At 40.7% G+C, this 26,487-nt stretch overlaps 1 protein-coding gene across 7 annotated transcripts in view; it reads right to left on the reverse strand.

Annotated features, from left to right (window-relative positions):
* elavl4 (ELAV like neuron-specific RNA binding protein 4) overlaps nt 1-26,487 on the reverse strand; it is a 116,401-nt gene that overhangs the window by 80,028 nt on the left and 9,886 nt on the right. For 2 of the 7 annotated variants that reach the window (XM_078561153.1, XM_078561151.1), the window contains exon 1: nt 3,548-3,672. The exons of 4 other annotated variants lie outside the window; for them this stretch is intronic. In XM_078561153.1, the coding sequence (XP_078417279.1) occupies nt 3,548-3,556 (9 nt within the window). In that variant the 5' untranslated portion in view covers nt 3,557-3,672. Of the gene's footprint in view, nt 1-3,547; nt 3,712-26,487 lie in introns of those variants that run through there. One more of the 7 variants, XM_078561154.1, reaches the window with a different exon arrangement.

The following is a 26,487-nucleotide window of genomic DNA, read 5'->3' on the forward strand; positions in this document are numbered from 1 at the left end:
CTTTTTTTTTGAAAAAAAGGATAAACAGATAAAAATTCCAAAACATTACAATAATGAACTAATAAGCTTTCTGCTGTTTGTATGCAATCTTTTATATTCAATTTTAACTAGGTATTCTTTTCATGTAATATATACTAGTGCATAGCATTCACAAAAAAGATTTTCTTCATAACAAAAGTACACAACTATCATATCAATTAAGCTAAACCTTCTGATGGCTTTAATTATAATTTGTTGTACGTCATGTCATATTTTCAGTTTGTGAAAAATTATGGTGTAAATTTAGCTACTCAAATTAGCTTAATTAAGAACAGTTAATGTATGATGAAATACAGCATTTTTTCTTTTTATAAACTAATTTCTATTTCAACGTGAAGCACAATACTAATATATTTTTAGAGTCAAGAGCTATCAGAGTTCTCCAGAGGAAAAATAGTGGGAGGAAAAACATAAAAAAAAACAGTTGCTATGGATGATCTGGTCAAAGATGTGGTACTTAAAATTGCTCCTTTTTCCCCAGGGTAAAGAACATTAGGTTAGGGAGGAATATGGAAAATAGATGCACAAATTTGGGTTACAATGCGTAGAACTGCATGTCATTTCAATAATTTTCTGCAGAATTTTGAGAAATAAATGTTCTGCCCCATCAGTTATCTCAAAAGAGGAGTTAATTGGGGCTCAAAATCACCTTTGGTCATTAAACAGGAATGTCATATATTTAATATAGCCAATGACAGTATTCTCAGAGGTCAGAAATACATCAAATCTGTATTTCTAATTTTAGCCTTTTTGTAGAGTTGTGATACTGCCATCAACATCAACATCAGTTCTCATAATTGGAACGTGGTGTGATCTATCACAGTAAATCTGTCACAGTAAGAATTGCATCAAATTGAACATACATTTCGTCAGAGGAAACAGATTGAAATGAATAAAGCTAAACAACTTTGGATCATGCACAGGCACAGTTAAATAAAATTCAAAAGTCAATTACAATTTGTTTCATAACATTGAAAAAAAATCAGAATTCACAACTGTATTGCAATTAATATCCACAATATGTTCCAAAATTATCACATCAATTTGCAAAATTCGTCTTTACATTGCTACACAAAACAACTGATTTAAGGAAAAGGAGCAATAAAGTTTAAGAATCCAGTTGAATTTACTTTTCATTGCCAAATAAAATAAGTTGAGCAATACCTAGAACTGCAGGAAGAAGACTGGTTTGAGTTGCTGAAGGGGCTCTAATGCTGTTTAACTTACTTGTTTCTGAAGGAAATTATATTTTGTGCTCTGCACATATATTAGTTATAATATTGTTATTAGGTTACATTTTTTCTTAAAAACTGGCAACAAATTGGAAATAAATTATTAATGTTTGTAGCTTAAGATTAATTACAGTCTCGCTTAGCCACACAATCCATTTCCTCTAATTTCCTTTCACAACAGTATTAATTCTGCCATATATTTACAAAATATCCTAGCTGCATTTTTAATGATCACATTATTGCTTGTAACCATACAAATTTAGCACATTTCCTTAACTATGGCTGATTGACAACTTAAAATCGATGCAACAAAAGTAATTCATGGGAAAACGTTAAAATAAAACTTAATATGCTTTGAATAGTATTTTTAAAACAAAACCACCATTGGATTTTGATGATTACCGAACCAAGTCAGCAATTTTTAAAAATGACATTAATAGCAATTCTTGTTCTTAATTTTTTAAAACCTTTCTCTTTGAGCTATAAAATATTTCTCCAGAGTTTAGGATTATTTGTTTATTTAGGATGACTTAACTAGAAATTAATTAGCATTGAATTTTTAAAAACTAAACTTGCTATTTAACATTAAATTGATAGATTTTGAATAATTCAAGAACATTCTGTACAAAAAAAACCCTTCATTATAGTATTATATAGGTATAGAAATAATCTTGCCATGTATTTAAAAGGGGGAATAAATACATGACAAAAAACAATGCATACCTTTGCTTAGTATTTCATTTATCTTTGGGTGGTGTTCTACACAAACAAAATCTGTTGTTTGACATGCTTTCTAATCTAGGCCTTCTGAAATTCTCCACAATCTAACACTATAATGCACATCCTATCTTCCTTTCAGGACACTGCAAAATCATTCTTAAAAACTAATATACAAATTTAACAAAGATAAAAGTAACTAATTCTACAAAGAGGTCGCAGTTTCATCCTGCTTTAGTTGTGATTGGTCATCTTTGCTTTCCCCAATTTCTACATCGAATGCATCATACATATTCATTTCAACTGAAGAATTAATGATTCCCTCTTTGCTAAAGCAAAACACACCCACCACAGTGTTAAAATTGGTCTAAACATTAATATCTTCATCAGGTTCAAATAATCCTGGTGATAGCCTGGTGAAAAATTGTAATAATGACTGTAACAACCATCAGCAGTGTAGTGCTCGCCATTTACTGTTATAGATTTTATTTGACCAATTTTCTCTTATTGGCTCATACAATTTCTTACACTTTGATAGGTACAACCATATAGAAAGAAAATCCAATGAAATGCCATTCACTCTTAAGGCACAGATGTCTAATAATAGCTTCACTGAGCTAGCCTCCAGTCTGGAATATAATTAACACCTTTTGAAACAATTAAAGTTGTGACTCTCACAGAATGGAAGAGACAATCACAGTGCCTGTTCTACTTTTGCTTCATGGTATTCCCATATGACTGCCACCTGCTCTCAGTTCAGCTTCCTTTAGCTTGTTTCCCTAGCAACCTTTCACAGGCTTTTCTTTCTAGCTATCACTTTCATTTCAGCTGTTCAGTCTAATCTTATTTATATTACACCCATCAAAACAAGTATCTGACGGAAAAAGCGCACAGAACACGTTGAATGGAGAAAAAAAATGAATAATTCTATTCTATTCACCTCATCATAAATGCTCATGAACATGACAGACTTGATATTCATGTATCTTGAAAATAAATATGCTTTAAAAGCTAAACTACATTCCTCTACTAACAAAGACTCTAGGCTTTCAAATACTGTACTAAACAAAGAAAATGTTACTGATGCTGAGGCAAATAGCACATCTTTTAAACACCTACCATTTTTAAACCACCCCACTCCATTTTTGATTAGCAAGAAATTTGTAGTCTTCAGTGAATCAAAACCGAAAGGGCGTTATGTAAAAAGCAGACATGCCTTCTCTACAACACTGATGTTTCGAGTTACAACAATTCAACATATCCTACATAGTACAGCACACAAGCCTCCTCCTCTCTGATGAGGTCACGATTGAAAACTCTTTGAAATACAATATGTGATTATACGGGTGCTTACATAAATCACATCCTTGAAATCATTGTAACCACTGAACAGTATTCTTGGCCCCCTCACTCTGAAGCCTGATATTAAACAGGTTCTTAATTTTGTTTGTTTCCTCAAAAATAGACTTTCATTAATGCACTAATAAAATGTACAATAAACTGAACCATTTTGGTACGTTTCCCAAGTAGATTAAAATATACCAAGTCCTAGTACATACCATAACCATTCTTATTGGACGGGTTTAGATCTTATCGTACTTGAAATCTCCAGGAGAAGACTTATACTATTTCAATTCCTCTGTTAAGATCCAAAAGCACAGTGAAAGTGTTTGTGCAAAACAAAAGAATAAAGCAGTACTGAATCTATGCTACAGGAAACAACAAATCAGCTCAGAGAATTGGCTGGCTGCTTTACCCTTTTACTCCCATTTATGGGACCATCTGTCACTACTGCTTGTGTCTGATTGGCTCGAAAAATAAAAGGCTGTCATGACATCAACCACTATTGAAATTAGCTTTTACCAGATTGACGATGTTAATGATGTGGTGACCTCTATCCACAACAGAGAAAAGCTTTTGAACCGCACCATGTCCCTGGTAATTAGGCCGAGATTAAGAAACCAACACACACACAAATTTTCACTGAATTTTGTTTACTATAAATTTGCAAGTCACATCTTCAATATGCAATCTGCAGAAGACAAGATGTCATATCTCAGCCATGCTTCAATGCTTACATCTCGCACCCATTGTCAAGCAAACTGAGCTTTAAAATTAAAAAGTGTTTCAACTACCTTATCTAGTCCGACAGTTGCTTTCTCAAGATGTGCATAATTAATGCAAAGCCTTGGGGTTCACAGACCAAAAGGGGAATAAAAAGAATTACAAAAAGTAACTGAATTTATTTCAGGTAACCTATTATTTTGTAAACTTTATTTTTCCAAACTGAAAATGTATGACATGCTATTCAAAACTGTCCCCACAATGAAGTTCTATCTTATGTCTGACTTGAAACAAATTTCTATACTGTAATATCTTTCAAATCCTATTATGTCAACTTACATTGGCTATTAGCCTCACATGCAAAACAGCGAGTTAACCGTATCCTTCAAAACACTAGCCAGATGAACTGCTAGAAGTTGACAATAAATCTTCTCAATAAAAGCCAATACAAAAAAAAATGGAAATTAACATAAATCAGCAGCAGCTACTGCTTAAAAGAATACAAATAAATTTAACAATCATACAGTACCAGAAATATGGGACATATATTTAACAACTCTTAACAGTTTAACCAAAGCCACTTAAAGATACAGTAAAAAAAAACACTTACTGGGGAGAAACAAATACTTGGCATATCTTTCCGAAATCAAAATTATATCTTTTCAGCCTAAGTAAGGAATAGGACCGTGACAAATTCATGATCCCATGCATCAGCATGCCATAATTCAAGAAGTCAACCCAGAGAAACAGTTCCAGGAGTACAAGTCAAATTTTGCAACAATATAGAGAAGCAAAACAATTTTAGTTTGTGTTGAGTGCATTTCTTGTCAGCATTCTCTTGGTGCTTTACGGCAGTTGGTAGAACATAGATTTTCCATTATAAGCTTTACCCTATCCTCACAAAGCAATCACTTCTATGACCAGCCAGATTACATCTCCACATATGAAGTTTCAACAGCCCATTTTCTACAAAAAGTGATCAGTTAATGATAAACTATAGAAACCCTGCACTTCAGGTTATCTGTTATCAGGTCTTTTAGCAGTTCTCTGATCAACATGAAATTTGTCCCCAAGGTTGCAAGTATCTTAGCATCAGTTGCCATCAAGCTCACACGAACCACATTCCAGCTAATTCAGCATTAAAACCACCTATTCCATAGCATTTTGAAGCCTTAAACATAATCTTCCTGGCAACAGCCCTTTGAATACGACAACTGTATTGAATCTATTGGACAAAAAATATAATAATTAAGTATCACATTAATCTAAGACTTCTTAAATGTATTACCTAAACACTATAACAATTTTAATTCAGAAGAGCTAAGAACAATATGTAAAAATGCTTGCCAAAAAACAAACACCTTACCTCATTATTCAATAAATCAGCATTTAGTGTCCTGCTAATTTCAAACATTTTACTGACAGTTCAGTTTTACACAATCAAAATACTTCTTTTGATGCACGTTTAGCAAAACATGATTACATAAGAGGCTTTCCTTTATTCTAGATTATGCCATGCGACAGATCGGTCAATTCTTTCTTGTCTTATTCTGCACTACCCCAACAGACAGCATTACAATTTTTCCCTTATCAAATTCACATTAAGACTGTGTTAGACGTATTGCTCAGGCAGATTATGTTACTCCAACATGGCTGTTGAGCAAGTGTTCCTCTCCAGTTACAGTTCTCTGAATTACCACAAGGTGAGCAGTGTGCACAAACTAAAGTTTATTTCTTTTTTTTTACATCTTCCAAAGCAAACTCTTTTCCAATACATGTACCTAGATTCACAATACAAAAAAATGCAACACAAACTTCATTAAATAAGATTTCATAAACCTCTATTGTCACAAGTAACACTTTACACTAATCTTTAATATGAAACTTGAAAAATAAAGGTACCAAGAGATGCAGTTACTAAAACTGAAGGCTCTGCGACAATTCCATGGTGATCTGGAGACCAATATTATAACAATAACAGCTAACAATATTAGAAAAATGCTCAAAAGCCTGGTAAAAGCAGTTAATATCACAAACCATTGTGTAACTTTATCCCCTTTCATTAGATGAAATGGTTTAAGTATATTTGTTTCTAAAGCATAAATTTCATTCCATCCCTACAATAAGATCTTTGCTGTTTGGTCAAATCTGCTACTCTGAAAAAGTAAATATCAGCAAATCCAAATTAGCTTCAATTTATTCTCAGCATTCTAGTGCTTTGCAAATCTGGTTCAAAAATATTTATGTCCATTCTGAGGAAATAGTGTCCAAAAAAATAGGCCTGTAAGGACTTCAGTGCTCCACTTATTTTTTGCACTATTTACACACACAATGGGCATAATAATTAAATTCAATATTTCTTTGTTTTTGATTAGGGAGAGGGAGACAATATCCAATGTACAACGTGCAATGGTGGAAGAAAAACATAATTAAACTGAAATCTACCTGACTCAAAGCCAAACCATGAAGTATATGATCTAGTCCTATGACAGAGAATAAGACTTAATTCACAGTGACTGAAAACTTCTAACACCATCTTTTGAAAAAAATGAACCCAAAATGAGGTTAAAATGAAACGCTGCTACTTAAGAGCACTGAAACCCAAGGGTCACAAATTCGTTCAGTAACAGATTTAATTTTGTTTTGGCGCTTAATAGAATAAATTGATTATTTATTTGCAGCATAAACTCTAATTTTGCTTACACTCTGAATTGCAGCACAGAATTTATGTTTTGTCTGCTCTACAGAGATTGAACTTCAGAGGGTAATAAATCCTTGGAATAGGGCCACATAACCATTTCAACATTTCTACCTTGAGAAATGCACAGTGCTAAACAATTCAAACATTGGTTAAATAATGTCTCATCGCCAAGGTTGTTCTTTAAATTTGGATACCATTGTACTGGAGAGGTAAAAGTACAGTACATTACAAAATTAATGATTCAAAAATATTTATGTCCATTCTGAGGAAATAGTTTCTACAGCCCTCTACTTATTTTTTGTACTATTTACACACACAATGGGTATAATATGGGAATATTAATAAGTTATTAATGTGAGAGTAAAAGAAAATCCTGAAATGTTCTATTTAGATTCAGATATTTATTAGAATTGTGTTTTTTTTTATTTTGGGGAATGGAAAATAGAAAAAAAGTAGTTAAAAACACCTACCTAATATAGTGCTGTCCTTAGGCAAATTTATTCAATCAATACTGACCTATTGATGCACCACTATCTGCTGTACCGTTGAACAGTGCTTAGCACAGTACAGTAAGCAGTAGTGTCATTTTCAATCTATTAGAGAACCACTAGAGCTTTCATGTGCAAGGGTGTGTTATGAAATTCCTCTAAAACAGTCTTCACACTAGTTTCTTGACAGTTGTGCCTGTGTCGCATTTCCTATTTCATGCTCAGCAAAGCAAGCAAACATTTTGTAAAGAAAGTGGTCAATAGTTTTAGCTTTTCTCTTCTTTAACTATGAACTGCAATTCATGCAGTTCCCTTCTTGACATTCCTCTCTATTCAAGTACAGTTCTACAGCCCTGAAGTTCTGATGGATTGGTAAGATGCAAAGTCAGAGCTTATATTGGGGGTGGAAAGAGGACCCAAAAGTTTTATGCTTTATTTAAATTCTACTGCAACTTACAGCAGAAGTGAGAGAGGGTGTAGGTGCACCTGCCCTAGCAAGGATGCAGCCATGCAAGTGATGGGTTTAATAGAGGGTGATATCATCAGTCCTAACTCCATCGTTTCCATCCTAGGATTTATCGATCTAATTTATGTCTCTACAAAACAGTGGCAACTTTGAACAGCAAATGAACAAGGATGACGGTGGAATCTTAAAAGGGGAATTGCTATGATTCACTGTGCTGTTATAAAGAATATCATTATTTTGCCAAGGAGCAGTCTTTTTGGAAAATTTATTGCACGTCAATTTAAGCTGCTAGCTTCATTTAGAAGTCTCCCTTGAGACTATTTCATGCTTGTGGAATTCGTCTACAATGCAAGGAAAGCTGCAGAATGGTTTTCCCCTTGTTATGGTTTATTTGTTGGAAGAGCAACAGCAGGTAACACGTGAAGTCAGGATCAGGCACAACCATTAGGGATTGCTATTCTCCTACAAATAGCCAGCCCCTGGGCTTATAGTCCCAAAAGATCATTCTTTAATAGAATCCATGGAGTGTGTTAGGAGACCTGTATTCCACAGCGCAATTTAAAAAAATTAATTCTTGGGATGCTGGGAAAATCAGTAATTATTGCCCATCTCTAGTTCCCATTGAGGTCCTGGTGGCGGACCTTCTTCTTGAATCGTTGCAACTCATGTGATGAATGTGGTCTGAACATGATGTTAAGTAGGAAGTTCTAGGGTTTTGACTCAGCTACATGAAGGAATGCTGATACATTTCCAAATCAGGATGGTGTGCGACTTAAGAGCTGATGGTGTCTATGCTGTCCTCGCCCTTCAAGGTTGTGGAAATCGCAGAACTGGAAGGAATTACTGAAGAAGCCTTGGTGATAGTATACACTGCAGCCATAGTTCACCGATGATAGATATTTAAACTAGTGGATGGGGGGCCAATCAGTCAGGTTGCTTGAATGTAAATAACACTGAGCTAAGTGTTGTTGGAGCTGCACCCATCCAGGCTAGTCACACTCCTGACTTCTCCGCCGCAGGTGACAGAGGGGCTTTAGAGAGCCAGGAAGTGTGTCACTTGCCACAGAAATCCAAAATTCCTAGAAATCACAGCATGTCTAGTAGCCACAGCATTTGTCTGGCTGGGTCAGTTCAGTTCCTGATTAAAAGGTAACCCAGGAAGTTGATGCTGAGGGAATTGGTAATGGCAATACTGCTGAATGTCATGGGAGGTTGTTATGCTCTCTGTTGTTACTTTGTGACACTTTGTGATGCAAATGTTTCTTGTCAGTTATCAACCCAAATTTGAATGCTGTCCAGGACTTGCTGCATATGGACATGGGTCGTTTCATCATTATCTGAGGAACTGAGAATATGCAATCATCAACCAACAACCTCATTTCTGATCTTATGAAGAAAGGTCATTAAGTAAGCAGCTGAAGACAGTTAGGACTAGGATGCTGCCCCGAGGAACTTCTACAGCAATGTCTTGGGGCTGAGATGATGTGCCTCCAACGACCATAGCCAACTAAAGCAGAGTTTCTTGGTGGCTCCAGCTACTTCAAGAGCCACTGGATTTTAGAGAAGGTCACTCTAATAGTTCTGCAAAGGATGGAATTGCACTCTGCCGCCATCTGCCACACATCTTCAGAGAATCTTTGCAGTGCTTCACATGGTTCCAATGCTCAACAAAAAGTTGTCTTTTTTTTTGGGCAGGACTCCCGAAATCATTGTCTAACTGTTCAATGCTTGATTTTTTGGCAGGTCTGCTAGAAAACCTGCTGTCACTGTCAGGATGATGGCATTCATGCGCCCACTGCTGCCATTCTGCTCGTGCCCCAGCTGTTGCCTGTCAGCCAAACCAGACTGCTGTCACCCATGCTGAGGTGCTCCAGTAAAAAGCCAGGCCTTATAGACCCAATGCTGCCTGAAAGCATGCTGGAAGGCCAGCCCCAATCTCTCATCTTTTTTCATTTATTCGTTCATGGGATGCCAACGTCACTGACTAGACCAGCATTTATTGCCCACCCCTAATTGCCTTTGAGGCGGTGGTGGTGAGCTGGCTTCTTGAACCTCTGCAGTCCAGGTGTTCCTACAACAGCGGTTCAGGAAGGTGGCTCACCACACCTTCTCGAGGGCAATTAAGAGAGTAAAATTGCTGGGCTAGCCAGTGACACTTGCATCCCATGAATGAATAAATTTTAAAAAGTGATGCACACACATCTCTTGCCTTAAGTAAGGTGAGAGAAGTGCACCTGGAAGACCCCAGGTGGATAAGGCCCTATCGGTGAGAGCCCTTCTCTCCCTCCTCTGCAGCTTGTTCTCTTTTTTGCTGCTTCAGCTCCATCTCCCTCTCATGCTGCAGCCCAAGGGGAATTGCAGCTATAGCAGATAAGCAAATGGTGTGACCAAACCCTTGCAGTCACAACCAAGGCTTTATCCTTGTGCAACTTCACTCCCTACATACTTCACTAACTTTAACCAACTCCTCAAAGTACTTTCATAAATTCAAACAGAACAAGTAGAAAACTAATCAGCAACTAACCTGCAAGCTGTTGATGTTCCCTTTAAATAATGATGGTGGGCAGTTTCTCCTGCTGCTAAACACATAGGGCAGCATTTCCTCCCGTGCAGGTGTGGGTGGGCAGACTTCCGATAGGCACCCCCAGTCAGGGGCACACTGCCATTTTACGTGGGTGGGCCAATTAAGGCCCACCCAGTGTGACGTCCGCCTGGAAGCGCTGTGCGCTCCCTGTGTGGACGTGGGGGGATTCCATGAGCCGGGAGTGCGCTCTTTTGCGCATGTGCGCGAAAGAGCGCACAGATCTCCCTGAGACAAAGTGCTGCCTCAGGGAGCCTGGCTCAAGTTTGAAAACTTTATTAAAGGGAGGAAAAAATATTCCTGACAGGTCCCCTCATGTGACACTGTCACATGAGTAGGGAAATGTCAATTACTTTTATTTAAAAATTTTATACACATTTTAAATCCCTCATGAAACCTCAGCCTGCCCGTGGATGAGGTTTCATGTTTTTTCTGAAGGCCGCCTGGGCTCTTCGCCTGCCCGCCAACCTTATGGTTGGAAGGGCAAGTCCATTAATTGGTTTAATTACTTTTTTAAAGGCCTTAAGTGGCCCCGCATGTCATTTTACGTGTCGGTGAGTGGGCCCCACCCCCCGCTGGGAAAATGCTGTCCATAGTCAGCTGTGTGAGGTTAATAGAGAGTGTTAGCTGGGAAGGCAAGGTCAAAAATGGCATCGCTAGTGTCAAATCAGCTTTATGCATAGAAAGACATCATGATTTGCCTACTGTGCATTCTTCCAGCGCATGCCCCTAAAGTCTGTGCTATGTCCTCATCAAATTGGCAGTAGGTAGGCCTGTGTTAGAAGTTTGTACATGCTGCATAGGTGCCATTTTGGTCCTAAGGCAGAACCTGTAGCACTGAAACTATGGGCACTACGATGTCTAATTTTGTAGCGGAGTGTTTGGTATGGATGAGGTAGCTATTCATTGCTTTTGTAGCTTTAATTAGAAATAAGATTCATACAAGACTGAGTTGCTTTAACAGACACCTAAAGCCATTTGACTACTGTCCACCTAGGCATAAAACTGCAGTTACACGGTAGTAATGCCAGTGGATTAATGGGGGGATGGATCCAATTAACTTTAGATAGTAATTTCTATGCAGATTTAGATACAGGGTTAGATTTACCAGGTCTTAATATATTTTAGGTCATTTTTTACAATGGCATTTAAACATGTTCACCGACAGAAGTAAACAGATGCTGGACTGAACACTGTGAGCTGTACTCCTGTGAGTTGGACATCTTCCAGTTCGCTCTCCCACAGCTTCCCTTCATGGATGAATTAGATGAAAAGCACTCATCACTTGAGTTGAGAAGGCCATGGACTGCGATAAAGGGCACCAGGCAAGGATGGAATCCCAGCCGGACTGCTCAAGCACAGAAAGTCCCATCCATTGCCACACCTTTCTGACCTTCCTCCTTCTCAGCTGGAAGATAGGCTCCGTTCCACAGGAGATGCATGACGCCAAAATCATCACATTATACAAAAACAAGGGCGACAGAGGAGAGTGCAACATTTAGAGGGGCATCTCATTCCTTAGTGTCACAGAGAAGGCCTTTACTAGAGTCATACTAATCTACTTGCAGAACGAGTGTACCCTGAAGTAGATCTACTGTGGACTTCCATACGCCAGGTACAAGAGAAGTGCACTGAGCAGGGCATATCCCTTTACTTTACTTTGGTGGCATAGTGGTAATGTCACTGAACTGGTAATCCAAGCTAATGCTCTGGTGACAGGGGTTCAAATTCCACCCCAGCAGCTGGTAGAATTTGAATTCAGTTAATAAATCTGGAATATAAAGCTAGTCTCAGCAATGATGGCCATGAAACTATCATCGATTGTCATAAAAGCCCATCTGGTTCACTAAAGTCCTTCAGGGAAGGAAATCTGCATCCTTATCTGGTCTGGCCTACAAGTGACTCCAGAACCACAGCAATGTGGTGGACTCTTAACTGCCCTCTGAAATGATCTAGCAAAGTCAGTTCAAGGGCAATAAGGGATGGGCAACAAATGCTGGCCTTGGCAACGATGCTCACATCCCATGAAAGAATAAAGAAGCTAAATAATTTGCATCTTCACTGTCTGGGGCGCATTATGGATATATCCTGACAGGACAAAAATCACGAATGTGGCAGTCCTCTCAAAGACAGAGCTCTCGAGTGTGTTGGCACTAATCAAACAGAGGCGGCATCGGTGAATTGGGCATGTCAGCAGGATGGAAGACAAACACATACCAAAAGGTCTTCTCTATGGTAAGGTAGCCAGAGCCAAATGACCAGTGGGGCACCGAAGGCTTTGCCTCAAATATGCTTGCAAGCATGACATAAAGGCCCTAAACATTGACTACTGCACTTAGGAGTCACTGGCTAGCGTAAGAGGGAAATGGTGACGCCTCCAGTGGGCTGGCATGCACCATGCCGACCAGTGGCTACAGCAGCTTGGCAATAGGCGCTGATGCTGAAAACAACCACCAGCAAAGTTACTTGGCAGCTTCATGTGCAGCGCTTGTGGCAGAACCTGCCTCTCAAGATTGGCCTTCACAACCATCAACAAAGGTGCACCAAATGCAGGTGCCCATCTAAACTGATTGTTTGCTGCATGTTCATCATCTCTCATAGATGGAAGTATGCCACATTGATCTTCGAGTGATGGATGAACAAATATGCATCAATCAAGAGCTGGTTAACAGTTTTGAATTCTTCAGACTGCAGTATGAACCTATGAGACATACATTATCTTACAGTATTATTGTGCATACACACACAGATAATGTTGTACTGTTAGAATCCCAGGAAAAAACTAGTGTCAACCTAGAATGAACATTTCAGAAACAATTAAAAGAGTTATGATTCTGAATAATCTTTTTTTAAAAATTCATTCACGGGATGTGGGCTTCGCTGGCTGGGCCAGCCTTTATTGCCTATCCCTAGTTGCCCTTGAACAGGTGGTGGTGAGCTGCCTTCCTGAACCGCTGCAGTGCATGAGGTGCAGGTACATCCACAGTGCTGTTAGGAAGGCAGATCCAGGATTTTGACCCAGTGACAGTGAAGGAACGGTGATATATTTCCAAATCAGGATGGTGACTTACTTGGAATGAAACTTGCAGGTGGTGGTGTTGCTATCTATCTGCTGCCCTTGTCCCTTGCTAATCAAATGGGTTGCTTTGTTTTGGATGATGTCAAGCTTCTTGAGTGTTGTGGGAGCTGCACTCATCCAGGCAAGTGGGGAGTATTCCATCACGCTCCTGACTTGAGCCTTGTAGATGGTGGACAAGCTTTGGGGAGTTAGGTGGTGAGTTACTCGTTGCAGGATTCCTAGCCTCTGACCTGCTCTTGTAGTAACAGTATTTATATGGCCAGTCCAGTTCAGTTTGTAGTAACAGTATTTATATGGCCAGTCCAGTTCAGTTTCTGGTCAATGGTAACCCCCAGGATGTTGATAGTGGGGGATCCATTGATGGTGATGCCATTGAATGTCAAGGGATGATGGTTAGATTCTCTCTTGTTGGAGATGGTCATTGCCTGACACTTGTATGAACGTTACTTGAGAATTACCAGCCCAAGCCCGGATATTGTCCAGGTCTTGATGCATTTGGACATTGCGCAATCATCAGCGAACATCCCCATTTTCGATCTTATGATGGAAGGAAGGTCATTGATGAAGCAGCTGAAGATGGTTGGGCTGAGAACACTACCCTGAGGAATTCCTGCAGTTGTCCTATGTCCTAGAGCTGAGGTGACTGACCTCCAACAACCACGAGATCCTTTGTGATAGGTATGACTCCAACCAGTTTTCCCCGATTCCCATTGACTCCAGTTTTACGAGGGCTCCTTGATGCCACACTTGGTCAAATGCAGCCTTGATGTCAAGGGCAGTCACTCTCACCTCACCTCGGAGTTCAGCTCTTATGTCCATGTTTGAACCAAGGCTGTAATGAGGTCAGGAGCTGAGTGGCCCTGGCGGAACCCTAACTGGGCATCATTGAGCAGGTTATTGCTAAGCAAATGCCGCTTGATAGCACTGTTGATGGCCCCTTCCATTCTTTACTGATGGTTGAGAGTAGACTGATGGAACGGTAATTGGCCGGGTTGGATTTGTTCTTTTTGTATTCAGGTCATACCTGAGTAATTTTCCACATAGCCAGGTAGGTGCCAGTGTTGTAGCAGTACTGGAACATCTTGGCTCGAGGCGTGGCAAGTTCTGGAGCACAAGCCTTCAGTACTATTGCTGGAATGTTGTCAGGGCCCATAGCCTGCACTATCCAGTATCATCAGCCGTTTCTTGATATCACGTGGAATGAATAGAATTGGCTGAAAGACTGGTAGCTCTGATGTTGGGGACCTCTGGAGGAGGCAGAGCTGGATCATCCACTCAGCACTTCTGGCTGAAGACTGCAGCAAATACTTCAGCCTTTAACTTATCTGGGCTCCCCCATCATTGAGGATGGCGATATTTGTGGAGCTTCCTCCTCCAGTGAGTTGTTTAATTGCCCACCACCATTAATGACTGGATCTGGCAGGACTGCAGAGCTTGGATCTGATCCGTTGGTTGTGGAATCGCTAAGCTCTGTCTATCACTTGCTGCTTATGCTGTTTGGCACGCAAGTAGTCCTGTTTTATAACTTTACCAGGTTGACACCTCATTTTTAGGTATGCCTGGTGCTGCTCCTGGCATGTCCTCCTGCACTCTCCATTGAACCAGGGTTGATCCCCTGGCTTGATGGTAATGGTAGAGTGGGGGGTATGTCGGGCCATCAGGTTACAGATTGTGTTGGAGTACAATTCTGCTGCTGCTGATGGCCCACAGCACCTCATGGATGCCCAATCTCGAATCTATCCCATTTAGCACGGTGGTAGTGCCACACAACACGATGGAGAGTATCCTCAATGTGAAGATGGGACTTTGCCTCCACAACTACTGTGTGGTGGTCACCCCTACCCCGGATACTGTCATGGACAGATGCATCTACGGCAGGCAGGTTGGTGAGGATGAGGTCAAGTATGTTTTTCCCTCTTGTAGGTTCCCTCATGAACAGACCCAGTCTAGCAGCTATGTCATTTAGGATTCGGCCAGCTTGGTCAGTAGTGGTGCTACCAAGGCATTGAAGTCCCCCACCCAGAGTACATTCTGTGCCCTTGCCACCGTTAGTGCTTCCTCCAAGTGGTGTTCATCAGCTGAGGGTGGTACATGGTAATCAGGTTTCCTTGCCCATGTTTGACCTGATCGCATGAGACTTCATGGGGTCCAGAGTCAATGCTGAGAACTCCCAGGGCAACTCCCTCCCAACTGTGCCACTCTGCTGGGTCTGTCCTGCCAGTGGGACAGGACATAGCCAGGGATGGTGATGTCTGGGACATTATCTGCAAGGTATGATTCTGTGAGGATGACTCTGTCAGGCTGTTGCTTGACTTGTAATTTTGGCACTAGCCCCCCAACGTTCGTAAGGAGGACTTTGCAGGGTCGACAGGGATGAGTTTGTCAGTGCCGAGGTCGATGTCAAGTGGTCCGTCTGGTTTCATTTCTTTTTTGAGACTTTGTAGGGAGACTTTGAATTTGATTACAGCGTGCTTGCACACGAACAGGAGAGAGAGCACATCCTGAGTGGGGCACAGCCAGAGTGGGTATTGGCAATTTGCTGCAAAGCGGGAATTGAACTGGTAAGTCTTTCTCTTTAATTTTTGTAAGTTCAGTAGTCTAGTTAAAAGATTGGTAAGGTAGCTGACTGTGTGACAGTTAACTGTCAATCACATGAAGCCTGATTAGGGCCTGAATAGGTGTTAATTACTATTTGAGGCTTAACTAGTGGTGAGTCAACTCAGCTCTATTTAAGAAAGGGACGATCTAGAAGCACACTACAGTATGCTTGCACGTGAACAGGAGAGAGAGCACATCCTGAGTGGGGCACAGCCAGAGTGGGTATTGGCAATTTGGTGCAAAGCAGTATTTGAACTGCATAGGGGGCAAGGTGCTCTTTGTATTTTTTCCTTGCTATCCAACTTCTTAAATCTTCAGAGCGTACTGCAGCAGTAGAGGCTACAAGGGAAGGAATCACTGGTAAGTAGTGGGTAAGGTATTTACTACTTTAATTGCTTATAGTTTAAGGTCTTTTTGTGGTTTACAGTTTGTATATTCTACAGTGACGAGGATCAGGAAAGAAGGGCCCTAGAGTGATTGACTTAAAAGGTTTAATTTAAAAGGATAAGTCATGGCAGTAGTGCTCAAAGCCGTGGTGTGCTCCTCGTGGGAAGCTGGGGACATTTCCAGTGCCTGGGACCAGCATGTGTGCAGTAAGTGTGTCCAGCTGCAGCTCCTGGAAGCTCGGGTTTCAGAGCTATAACGGCGGCTGGGGACACTGTGGAGCATCCGCGAGTCTGAGGGCATCGTGGATAGCACATTTAGAGAGGTGGTCACACTGAAGATGAAGGGACTTGGGGAAGGAAGGGAATGGGTGACCACCAAGCAGTCCAAGAGAAACAGGCAGGCAGTTCAGGAGTCCTGCTCGCAAATCGGTATTCCATTTTGGAGGCCGATGAGGGTGCTGGTTCCTCCAGGGAGTGCGGACAGAGCCAAGCTTCTGGCACCACAAGCAGCCTGTCTGTACAGGAGGGGGAGGGAGAAAGAGCAATAGCAATAGCAATAGGGGATTCTATAGTCGGGGGAACAGGTAGGCGCTAATGTGGCTGTTCAGGATAGTATGTTGTCTCCCTGGTGCCAGGGGAGGTCATGTTGGAGTTGTATAGAATCTTGGTGAGTCCACAGCTGGAGTACTGTGTGCAGTTCTGGTCACCACATTATAGGAAGGATGTGATTGCACTGGAGGGGGTGCAGAGGAGATTCACCAGGATGTTGCCTGGGATGAAACATTTAAGTTATGAAGAGAGGTTGGATACACTTGGGTTGTTTTTGTTGGAGCAGAAAAGACTGAGGGGCGACCTGATCGAGGTGTACAAGGTTATGAGGGGCATGGACAGGGTGGATAGGGAGCAGCTGTTCCCCTTAGTTGAAGGGTCAGTCACAAGGGGGCATAAGTTCAAGGTGAGGGGCAGGAGGTTTAGGGGGGGATGTGAGGAAAAACCTTTTTACCCAGATGGTGGTGACAGTTTGGAACGCACTGCCTGGGAGGGTGGTGGAGGCGGGTTGCCTCACATAATTTAAAAAGTACCTGGATGAGCAGTTGACACGTCATAACATTCAAGGCTATGGGCCAAGTGCTGGTCAATGGGATTAGGTAGGTAGGTCAGGTGTTTCTCATGTGTCGGTGCAGAATCAATGGGCCGAAGGGCCTCTTCTGCACTGTGATTCAACTGAGTGGCCATTTCAGGGGGCATTTAAGAGCCAACCACATTGCTGTTAGTCTGGAGTCACATGTAGGCCAGACCAGATGAGTGAGGTTTTTTTTTTACAACAATGGACAATTTCATGGTCATGATTAGACTTTTAATTGAATTCAAATTCCACCATTTGCCGTGGTGGGATTCAAACCTGGGTCCCCATGGTCTCTGGATTACTAGTCCAGCGGCAATAGCACTACACCATCGCCTTTCCCTTATCTACTCCACATCTGAACTAGTTTAAAATACTTTCAATAGTGAGGAAAAGACACATTGGAGACACAAATGAAAAGAATGAATGTCCATTTATTGCAACAATGTAAAAAAAATATTGCTCAAAAATATGCATTTAGCAATAGGTTTCACCATTTTAGGAATTAATTTTAGTATAACCAGCCCATTTTCCATACTACCTGATTTTTCACTCCATTTACTGGGTTGTTTAGGTTAGAATAGGGGCTTGTTAATCTAAGATAGCTTGTTCAACTGAATACAAGCACCACTGATACAAGTAACACTTAAAATATGCAACATCAGCTAATACATTATATTTCCATGTATGTAATCGGTTAAAGATAAATAATGCTACTCAAGCAAAATCCTGCTCATGTCAATGTATTAAATACACAAAGTAAAAATTAAAGATGTTTCTCTACACTATGACCCTGAATTTCCTTGAATATAATTATGCCATTGTTATGCAGGGCGTTGCCAGGGAAACTTTATACTCTTTACCAGCAGTTACACATAGACTTCTTAGGGTAAGTTCATTTAAATATCTTGGTGCAGCTCTGATGTAACTTAAGTGTCAAAACTGTGGAACCATAGCACCCCAGACCAGTTGCAATTTCAGTAGTGCACAGCGCTGGAACAGAAAGGCCAGAATAATAAAGTAAATTAAGTCTTCAGCCTCATCGAATTAAATCAGCTGAGTTGCGGATGCCGATTAGGTGCCCTATTGCATCTTGCTTGCCATGGCCTTATGAATTTTGGCCCATGCTGGAATCCAAAGTCAATCAGGGGGCTGTACAGAGGCAATAGCAGATCAGTAGCAGCTACAGTTATTTTGTGGAGTCAGGAAGAGTGCAGTCTTCACTAAAAGAAAATTATGGAAGTTTTGGGGCTTTTTTTTGACTGGCCTCCAGCAGTTTCAGCTGGTCAGGCTACTTAAGACGTAAGAACACTAAATGGGTATGACAAACAACTTTAGGAGTCTGGATCCGAAATAAGCACAGGAGCCTGCAGGGACCTTAAAGGTGCGCCTACAAAATGGCCTTAACATCGATGCAGATCATGCACAGGCCTCTGCACAACTAAACTGGCACTACTGTACCCTTTTTAGGTCTAAATACCGGGCACAGTAATGTTAAATATAAACCTTATGTAAGTTGCAGACTCCATCCAGCAACAGGATGCTGTTCAATAGTAAGGCAAGCAGCCAATAACTGGTTCTGGCAGCAATTTCCATGTAATTTTCCCCCCCATTCTTTCATGGGATGTGGGCATTGTTGGCAAGGCCAGCATTTATTGCCCAGCCCTAACTGCACAAGAGTTGTTTACAGGGCCAGTTCAGAAACAACCATATTGACTCCAGGCCCACAGCATATAGGTTAGACCAGGTCAGGATGGTAGATTTCCTTCCTGAAAGGATTAGTGATGGATTTGTATGACAATCTAGTAGTTTCATGGGCACCATTACTGATATTATTTGATGGCATCTCTCACTCAGCATCAGTCCAGATTAGTACTGTCATGCAAACTTAAATGCCAGGTATGTCAATTGGGAATGATGCCAGGGCAGTAGGTAGAAAATGCACAACTGTTCTCTCTGATGAACACCTCCAAACTTTCCTACTCAAGGCAAGAGAGTGTTACACTTCTGGGTTTTCCTTCCATCAAGCTGGACATCAAGATCAAATGTGCTCCCTGTAGGAAGCTGGCACTGACTCCCAATTCCCTCACACTGAGGGCTAACCAACTCTGTAGAAAGTAAAACATTTGATAAGGGAAGACAGGGGCAGTGAGTCACCACTGTTCCTTTCTTCCCTGCCTACTCTGGGCATGACCACACACTTCAGCTTCTTAAAACACCATCTACTAGAGTGGATTCCTCACCCCTCATATGCCCTCAAAAATAGTGATGACCCCTTCAATGAATAGAAGGCAACTGGAAGACAAATGTTAACCTGTAGAAACAAAAAGGGACAATATCCAAACACATTGTGGAGTTTGAGACCAACAGCAGCCAATGCCATTTTGATAGTGGCTCACAAAAGCAGATGAAGTGTAAATATTGACTACTGTACAAAGAATTTTCTCAATGCATATTAAAATCCTTTCAGTGTTTTTATATTCTGCTTGATACAGTTACATGGAAAGCTATTTCAACTTTACTATGTTGAGATTGCTCAAAAGTAGATTACAATGCAAACTTGCTCGATACCTGGGACTCTTAGGGTAAATTCCTTTACAAATTATTTTCAAGACGCTTGGAATCTTATTTGCTAGTCGACTTTTCTTCAGCAGAACAGCATCTCAACAGTCTCTTTCTTAATTATGAGCATTATAGTTCAATCATAATTTCCCCAAGTCTTTTCAGCCGTTAATACTTTCTCAATAACCATTTATGAAGCTCAAAAGATTATTACACTTTTGGTGTCACTGTCAATATGTATTGCCTTTCTTTTGGATGTTCCATGTAACGCAGGTGTTTAAAAAGATGAATTTTGATATTTTGCAAACAAATAAGAATAAATAACATTACACTGAAGAACTATGAAGCAGTTGTCTCTTATTGAATTCCATTTTGCATAGCAACTGCTCTAACACAATATTTTGTTTATTAGAATAAATGAAGAGTTTATTGGGAAAGTAAATTTGAAAGATGGCAATTATTTTCTGATTATGTGTTTTATTTTTCCACTGGCAATAAATTAAGACACTAAACTGCTTGAATTGCTGCCTCTGTAAACTTAATTAGTGCCACTACCATTTTATAACTACCTGAAGAATTGTAATACCTAGAAATCAAATTATAATGGCAAAAGTATTGAAGTGGTCAAGGCAGAGTGGAAAAATTGTTGGAATATAAGTTGTGGAGTGCTTTGGGGAAGAAATGTATTATTGAAGAGGTAACTTGAGAACCAACGTGTTCAAATTCAAATATGTAAAAATGAACACAAGTGGGGGTGTATGGTAACCTTTTCCTTCAAGAAATATTTGACTATTGTTAAGATCCTGTTAGAAGCCATTAATGTTTTGAAAGAAATCTGAACATCAGCAATCAATCGGCAGAACGACACCACAAGATTTCACTGTTTTTAAACAAAAACAACCTTCATTGTATAAATAAAGAATTAAACAAAGCAAACACTATTAACACTATAATTTATAATTATTTATCCTATTAACTCAGTTCTACTTTTTACTTGCCCCACTGCCCTCCCAAGAATTCCCTTGTGCATTACAACAATCTTCGTTCACTTCTTTAGCAACCAGCCCACAAGTTATACCACAGCCCTCCCGAATTCATTTTAATTCTCCTCAGTGTTCCAGCTATTCGCCGAGGTAGTATTTTATGGGAATCCTTCCATTAGCTTTTTGGCTAAGCAACACTCCAACTTTTATTTAATACCTCACAACTGTGGATGTCTCAACTCCTTGTTCTGGCTGCTGGCAGATACCTAACTGCCTTCTCACAGCTTCCAAACTAACTCTGCTGACTGCTTTCAGTCACAAGGCTCTGCGTGGACCACTGTAGATTTCTTCCTCTGGCTGCATACTAGGCAAATCTTCCAATTGTTTTTCCCTCACAAAATCCAAACTGAACTTGAGCCGACCCACATTCTATGTTGTGAACAATAAAGTATTTTCTTTGCTTCAAGTGCAGGCCTGACTAATAGTCATCTCCTGTTGGCTCTTCAAATCCAGTGAGATGCAGCCTGCACCAAAGCAAAACTGCAACTGCATATTTTCTGAGCAAACATGCAGATAACTTAAACAAAATAATCCATCTTTAGGACATCTCTATGACAATGTAGCAGGCTTTGCAATAACCTCAAACAGAAATGTAAATTATTGATTTTTGATTTTATCTTCAACACAACTCGTTGATTCTGTAATCCATATGAATAATTTATTTTGCTAATGGAGTTTATGACCCTCTTTCCCAGAATTGCTAGCTTTTAGCTTCTCCTATGGAGATAACAATAGACACCCTGGCTCTACCAAGATGTCACAAATGAGCTGATCATCCATTTTTCAGTGTTTACGCTTCTAATTCTGACCTTGAAGGTAAACGTAGGTTAGCTTATAACTATAAATTAACTTCAAGCTTGTTTGAAATGCATTCACTTGAGATGTCTGCCTATTTCTTAACCTGATGCCACCATTTATCTACAGTTAAAACTTTAATACTTAAAATTAAAATTTATATTCTAAAACATATGAATTATGAACTAGATATTTGCAGCATTATGGGCGGAATTTTCCGGCCTTGCTCACCACCGGGATCATCTGGTCTTGCTGAAAGTCAATGGAATTGTACCGGGTCCGGCCACAACGGGTCTGGAAAATCCTATCCTGTGACATGAAGTGCTTCACTGCAAATATTGAGAGGGATTAGCTCAGAAGAAATATCTACAAGGAACTAGTGCCTTGACTTGGCGGTGGTGGTGGTTGGGGTGGGGTACTTGGGGGAAGAGAAAAAATGTGTTTTGTCATTGCTTTAAAAGCGATATACATGCTAAGAGGATGAAAATGCAGTTAGAGTTGGGAAGACAATATAGAATGTTAAAAATGCTAATTAGTGCTAGGATTCAAGTTGGACAAAGGAACAAATCTAGCTCACTGTAGTTAGGAGCAGCATATAAAGCAGTTTAGGATTCATCATGCTTCAACTATTTGGTGTTTGAGCGTATTGATCTAATTTTTGCTGCCAATTATTTCCCCCATAGCAGAAAAGCAATTTTTGTAAGGAGACTGGGGGTGAATTTCTGTAGCGTTTTGTCTGCTCACCACTGTAACTTTGGCTAAACAGTCGTGGAAACCTTAGAAATATTATGAAAAATGTTTATCCAGAATGAGACTTTGCTGGTGAATTTTTGGTGGCCAAGTAAAAAATTTAAGAAATTTATCCTGGTTCTCCTAAAATCCAAAGAGGATTTTTCAAAGACATTTTTTCCATGTTGTTTATGGGATAGTTGCCCAGGATTAACAATTATCCTTAACTGTGGCAAGAGGATCACAAGCATGCCATCACTTTCTTTCATTTCTCCAAAAAAGCAGAAAACACGTTGATAGACCAGTCAAAGCAAATCACTAAAATCACCTGATTAGTCTTACTTACAGATTAATTAATATATAAAACTAGATACAACAAGATACAGAAATTAACAACAACTTGCATTTACAAAGTGCCATCAATGTAGAAAATATTTGGAGACTTAATGAACAAAGAGATGTGGTGTGGGAGTCTGCCAAAATGGTGCATACTGAGAAGCCATTTAAAAGGTATGGAGAGAAAAGGAGGCAAATGGCTTTTTGAGAGGGTATTTCAGAGAGTAAGGCCAATACTATTGAAAATTCAGCCAGTGACTGTAGTGTGAAGGTGGGGGAAAAGCACAAAAAAACAAGTTTTGTAGGCTAAAGTATTATATCCTGAAAGCCAGTTGGTGAATCGATCTTTACACACTTTTATAAACATTTATTTACACAATTACAGATTACAAGCAAGCACCCCCTAACCCAACAACAATTGCAGTCTGCCTGCATTTATATTTCTTGATCCAACCAGGAGGCTGCCAATAAATGGGAACTAAGTGCCCCTCTTTAAAGGGCCACCACTAATAAACTGTAACAAAACAGCCAAGAATCATAAAGGAAACTTAGCTAATCAAATTAAGGTAACATTTCCAGGATTAAGAATGCATTCCAGTCACCCCACCTGGTGCCCACCAGTCACTGAAGGTCTCAGGTTTACCAGGGACACCTGGGTGCGGATGTAGTTGTGCACGAGAGGCAGGCGGTCAGGATGAATGATTCCTTCAACCACATAGACCAGTTGATGACCACCTTGGCCAGGCCCAAGAGAGCTCTACAGTGAACTCCTCCAATCTGCATGTTCCCCTCTGTGCCAGGTGGCTAAAGATCAGAAGCGTGGGACTAAAGCGCAGCCAGAAATGGAGGAGCAGCCCCCTCAGGTAGCAAAAGAGGGAGAGGCTGCAAATGCACATATCCTAAGTATATGTGAAATATGAACTCCCGCAGGCCACAGAAATTACAGTTAGCTCAGGAATCTGTGAGTTGACTTGCTGCACTGGACTGCTGCTGCCTGTAACACCCTCTACCCAAATTCCCAATGACAAAGGGAGGATTCTCAAGCAGACAGCCTCCCACCAGTGACCACCTCCTCCGGATAGCAGGATGAAATGCCATGGCGCATTCAGAAAGCCGACGAAGGCAAGGAAATTGGGGGTGTGCAAGAGTAGTCTGTACAGAAACCCCTCTGTGCAGAGTGGAATAACATGGAAGGAATTTCCGAGAAACGGCTCAGGGCTCAGGTTGTAGGGCCGAGGCTTCTCAGGGAAATTTCGGGGACTGGTGCAGATGAGAAATTCTGCCCAGATGGAGGTGAGCTTGGATTATAGTGCTCCACACGCCTGAGCCACTTCGTCGTCAAATGCAGCAAGGTTGAGCACCACTCTTTTTTAAAGATTCTCGATTGCTTTGATCACGAGCTGGATGCCAACACTGGTCATATCAGCTCCTCTGGTGACATCCAGTCTGCTCCTCCACCATCCAGTACACCCCCAGCTCTGGTTAGCTTGGGAGCCAGAGCCCTCTCCTCCACTAGCTATATGAACTCAGACTGATGGAGGCAGGGATTCAGAAGCAGTAGCTCCTACAGGATTATTACCACTACTGATGGGCAAGAGCTCTGGCTGGAAGCAACCACGTTCCAGACCTTGATGAGCTCCTGATAGAAGGCAAGCGGCCTGCACAAGGAGGCACATAGACCCTCAGCAGCTGCGTGTCATAATTGAGGCTGTGTAGTTGGCAGGAGAAATACATTGTCAGTGCATACTGTCTAAGGGGATCCTTGTGTACAGTTATCTCTGCAGGATCTAATTATGAAAGTTGCCACCTAGGTGCAGAGATACATTAGCACCTGACCACCCTTCCTAACTCAGCACCATGGTCGAGACCCGGTGCATTTTTTTGGCCCAGAAAGAAGTTGACTAATTTCTTCTGTACCTTGGTAACAAATTCAGGGGGAGGGATCAAAGTGAGCAACCAGTATCATAGCAAAGCGGTCACCTGTTGGTTTGTGGCCAGTGCTTGAGCCTTGTAGGACAGCCCTCAGAGCGGTCCTATCCAGCACCTTAGGTGAGTGATGACTGCAGCCCACAGCTCTTAGCAGTTCGCCAGTCAGGCACCTTTCGGCAGGGCTCTGATAGATTCCCCAGTAAAGTGGGTGGTGCTCTAGGCAAAGAGCCTAAACTCCTCCTACGGGGAGCCAAGCCATCACTCACCTACCTAGAGTCCAGAACATATTTCCCAATTGATCCTGGTCGATGATGTCACGGAGTAGGCATGCTGGCATGCGTGGATCCTCTGCAGGAACAAGCTCTGTGTCATGAAACTATCAAATTTTTCATAATATTATGGTTTATTGTAAAGTGGGTTTATGAGTGTGAGTGTGTATGGTTCTGTCTGTGTGATTTAATTGAATTGGAGTCAGAGGTTGCAAGGTTGAAATTATCAAAAGGTAGCTGTAAAGGATGTTTGAAATGCTAATGAGTAAACATGGATGAGGACAGCATGTAGGGTGTGAACGACATTTGCATTTTTAGATAAGTGAAGAGGTTGTTTAGGTTTCAAAAGGATGATAGGATGTTTACAACTAACAAGATAAGCAAGGCCAAGCAGTATGTTTATTTTTCCCAAAGGTACTAACCATATTAGCAACATGAAAGATTTTTATATTGTGGGAAAAGTAAATTTCCAAAGATATAAAGAACAATGAAATTTACTAATTAAAGAGAGAGAAACATATATAAAGAGGGATGGAAGGCTATGTTTGGTGTTTGGTAGCCATGTAAGACTTAAAAGGATTGTGTGCAACAGCTTTTGGAAAAAACATCCAGCCACTTTTGCAGAAGTCTGCTGTGTCTAGTAAACAAAGTTGGAGAAAAGCCTTTGGAATTCCACTGCCGTATGGGTGCCGTGGCAAACTTGCTGGATTACCTATCTAACTTTAAAATCTATTTTGGACTGTTGCCTTAAAGAGGGTGTGTAGTTGGGAGTCTGGTTAATTAGGGATTTGTTATAGTATTAAGTAACTGCAGTCTTGTTTGAAATCTTTCCTTCTGTTAATATGCGTTTTAATTTAATTTTTAAAACCTCTAAAGGTGTTACTGGGCTCATTGCTTCTGCAATTAGTGCACAAATCTTCTTCTATAAAATACAAATTGCAAAACCATTGTGATAGTGTGGCCAAGTTTCCCTTGTGGATTTGGTCCACCTGGCACACATCATAACAAAATTAGGGGCTCTTTGCGAGATTTTAAAAAATTCTTCACTGCCTTGGAGTTGGTGAATCTTAAGGCTACGAGTACGAGAAGGACATTGAACTCAGGAGTTGGTGTTGAGGGATTTTAAAGTGGTGAGACTGCAAAAATGGCTTTATTCATCGCTAAGACTTTTCTGGGGGTGGATGATATAACTGACTGGTTTACAATAAGTATCTAAGGGTAAGTTAACAGAATTGGCAGATAAGTTGCAGTTAGGGTTAACTGTAGGGGCAAAGAAAGCAGACATAATTGAAGTAATAGCACAGCATTTGAAATTGGAAGGGATACCTGAAACCAGTGAGTCACGGTTGG

This window comes from Cetorhinus maximus, chromosome 17, assembly GCF_964194155.1.
Source record: "Cetorhinus maximus chromosome 17, sCetMax3.hap1.1, whole genome shotgun sequence".
NCBI classification, from domain to species: Eukaryota; Metazoa; Chordata; class Chondrichthyes; order Lamniformes; family Cetorhinidae; genus Cetorhinus; species Cetorhinus maximus.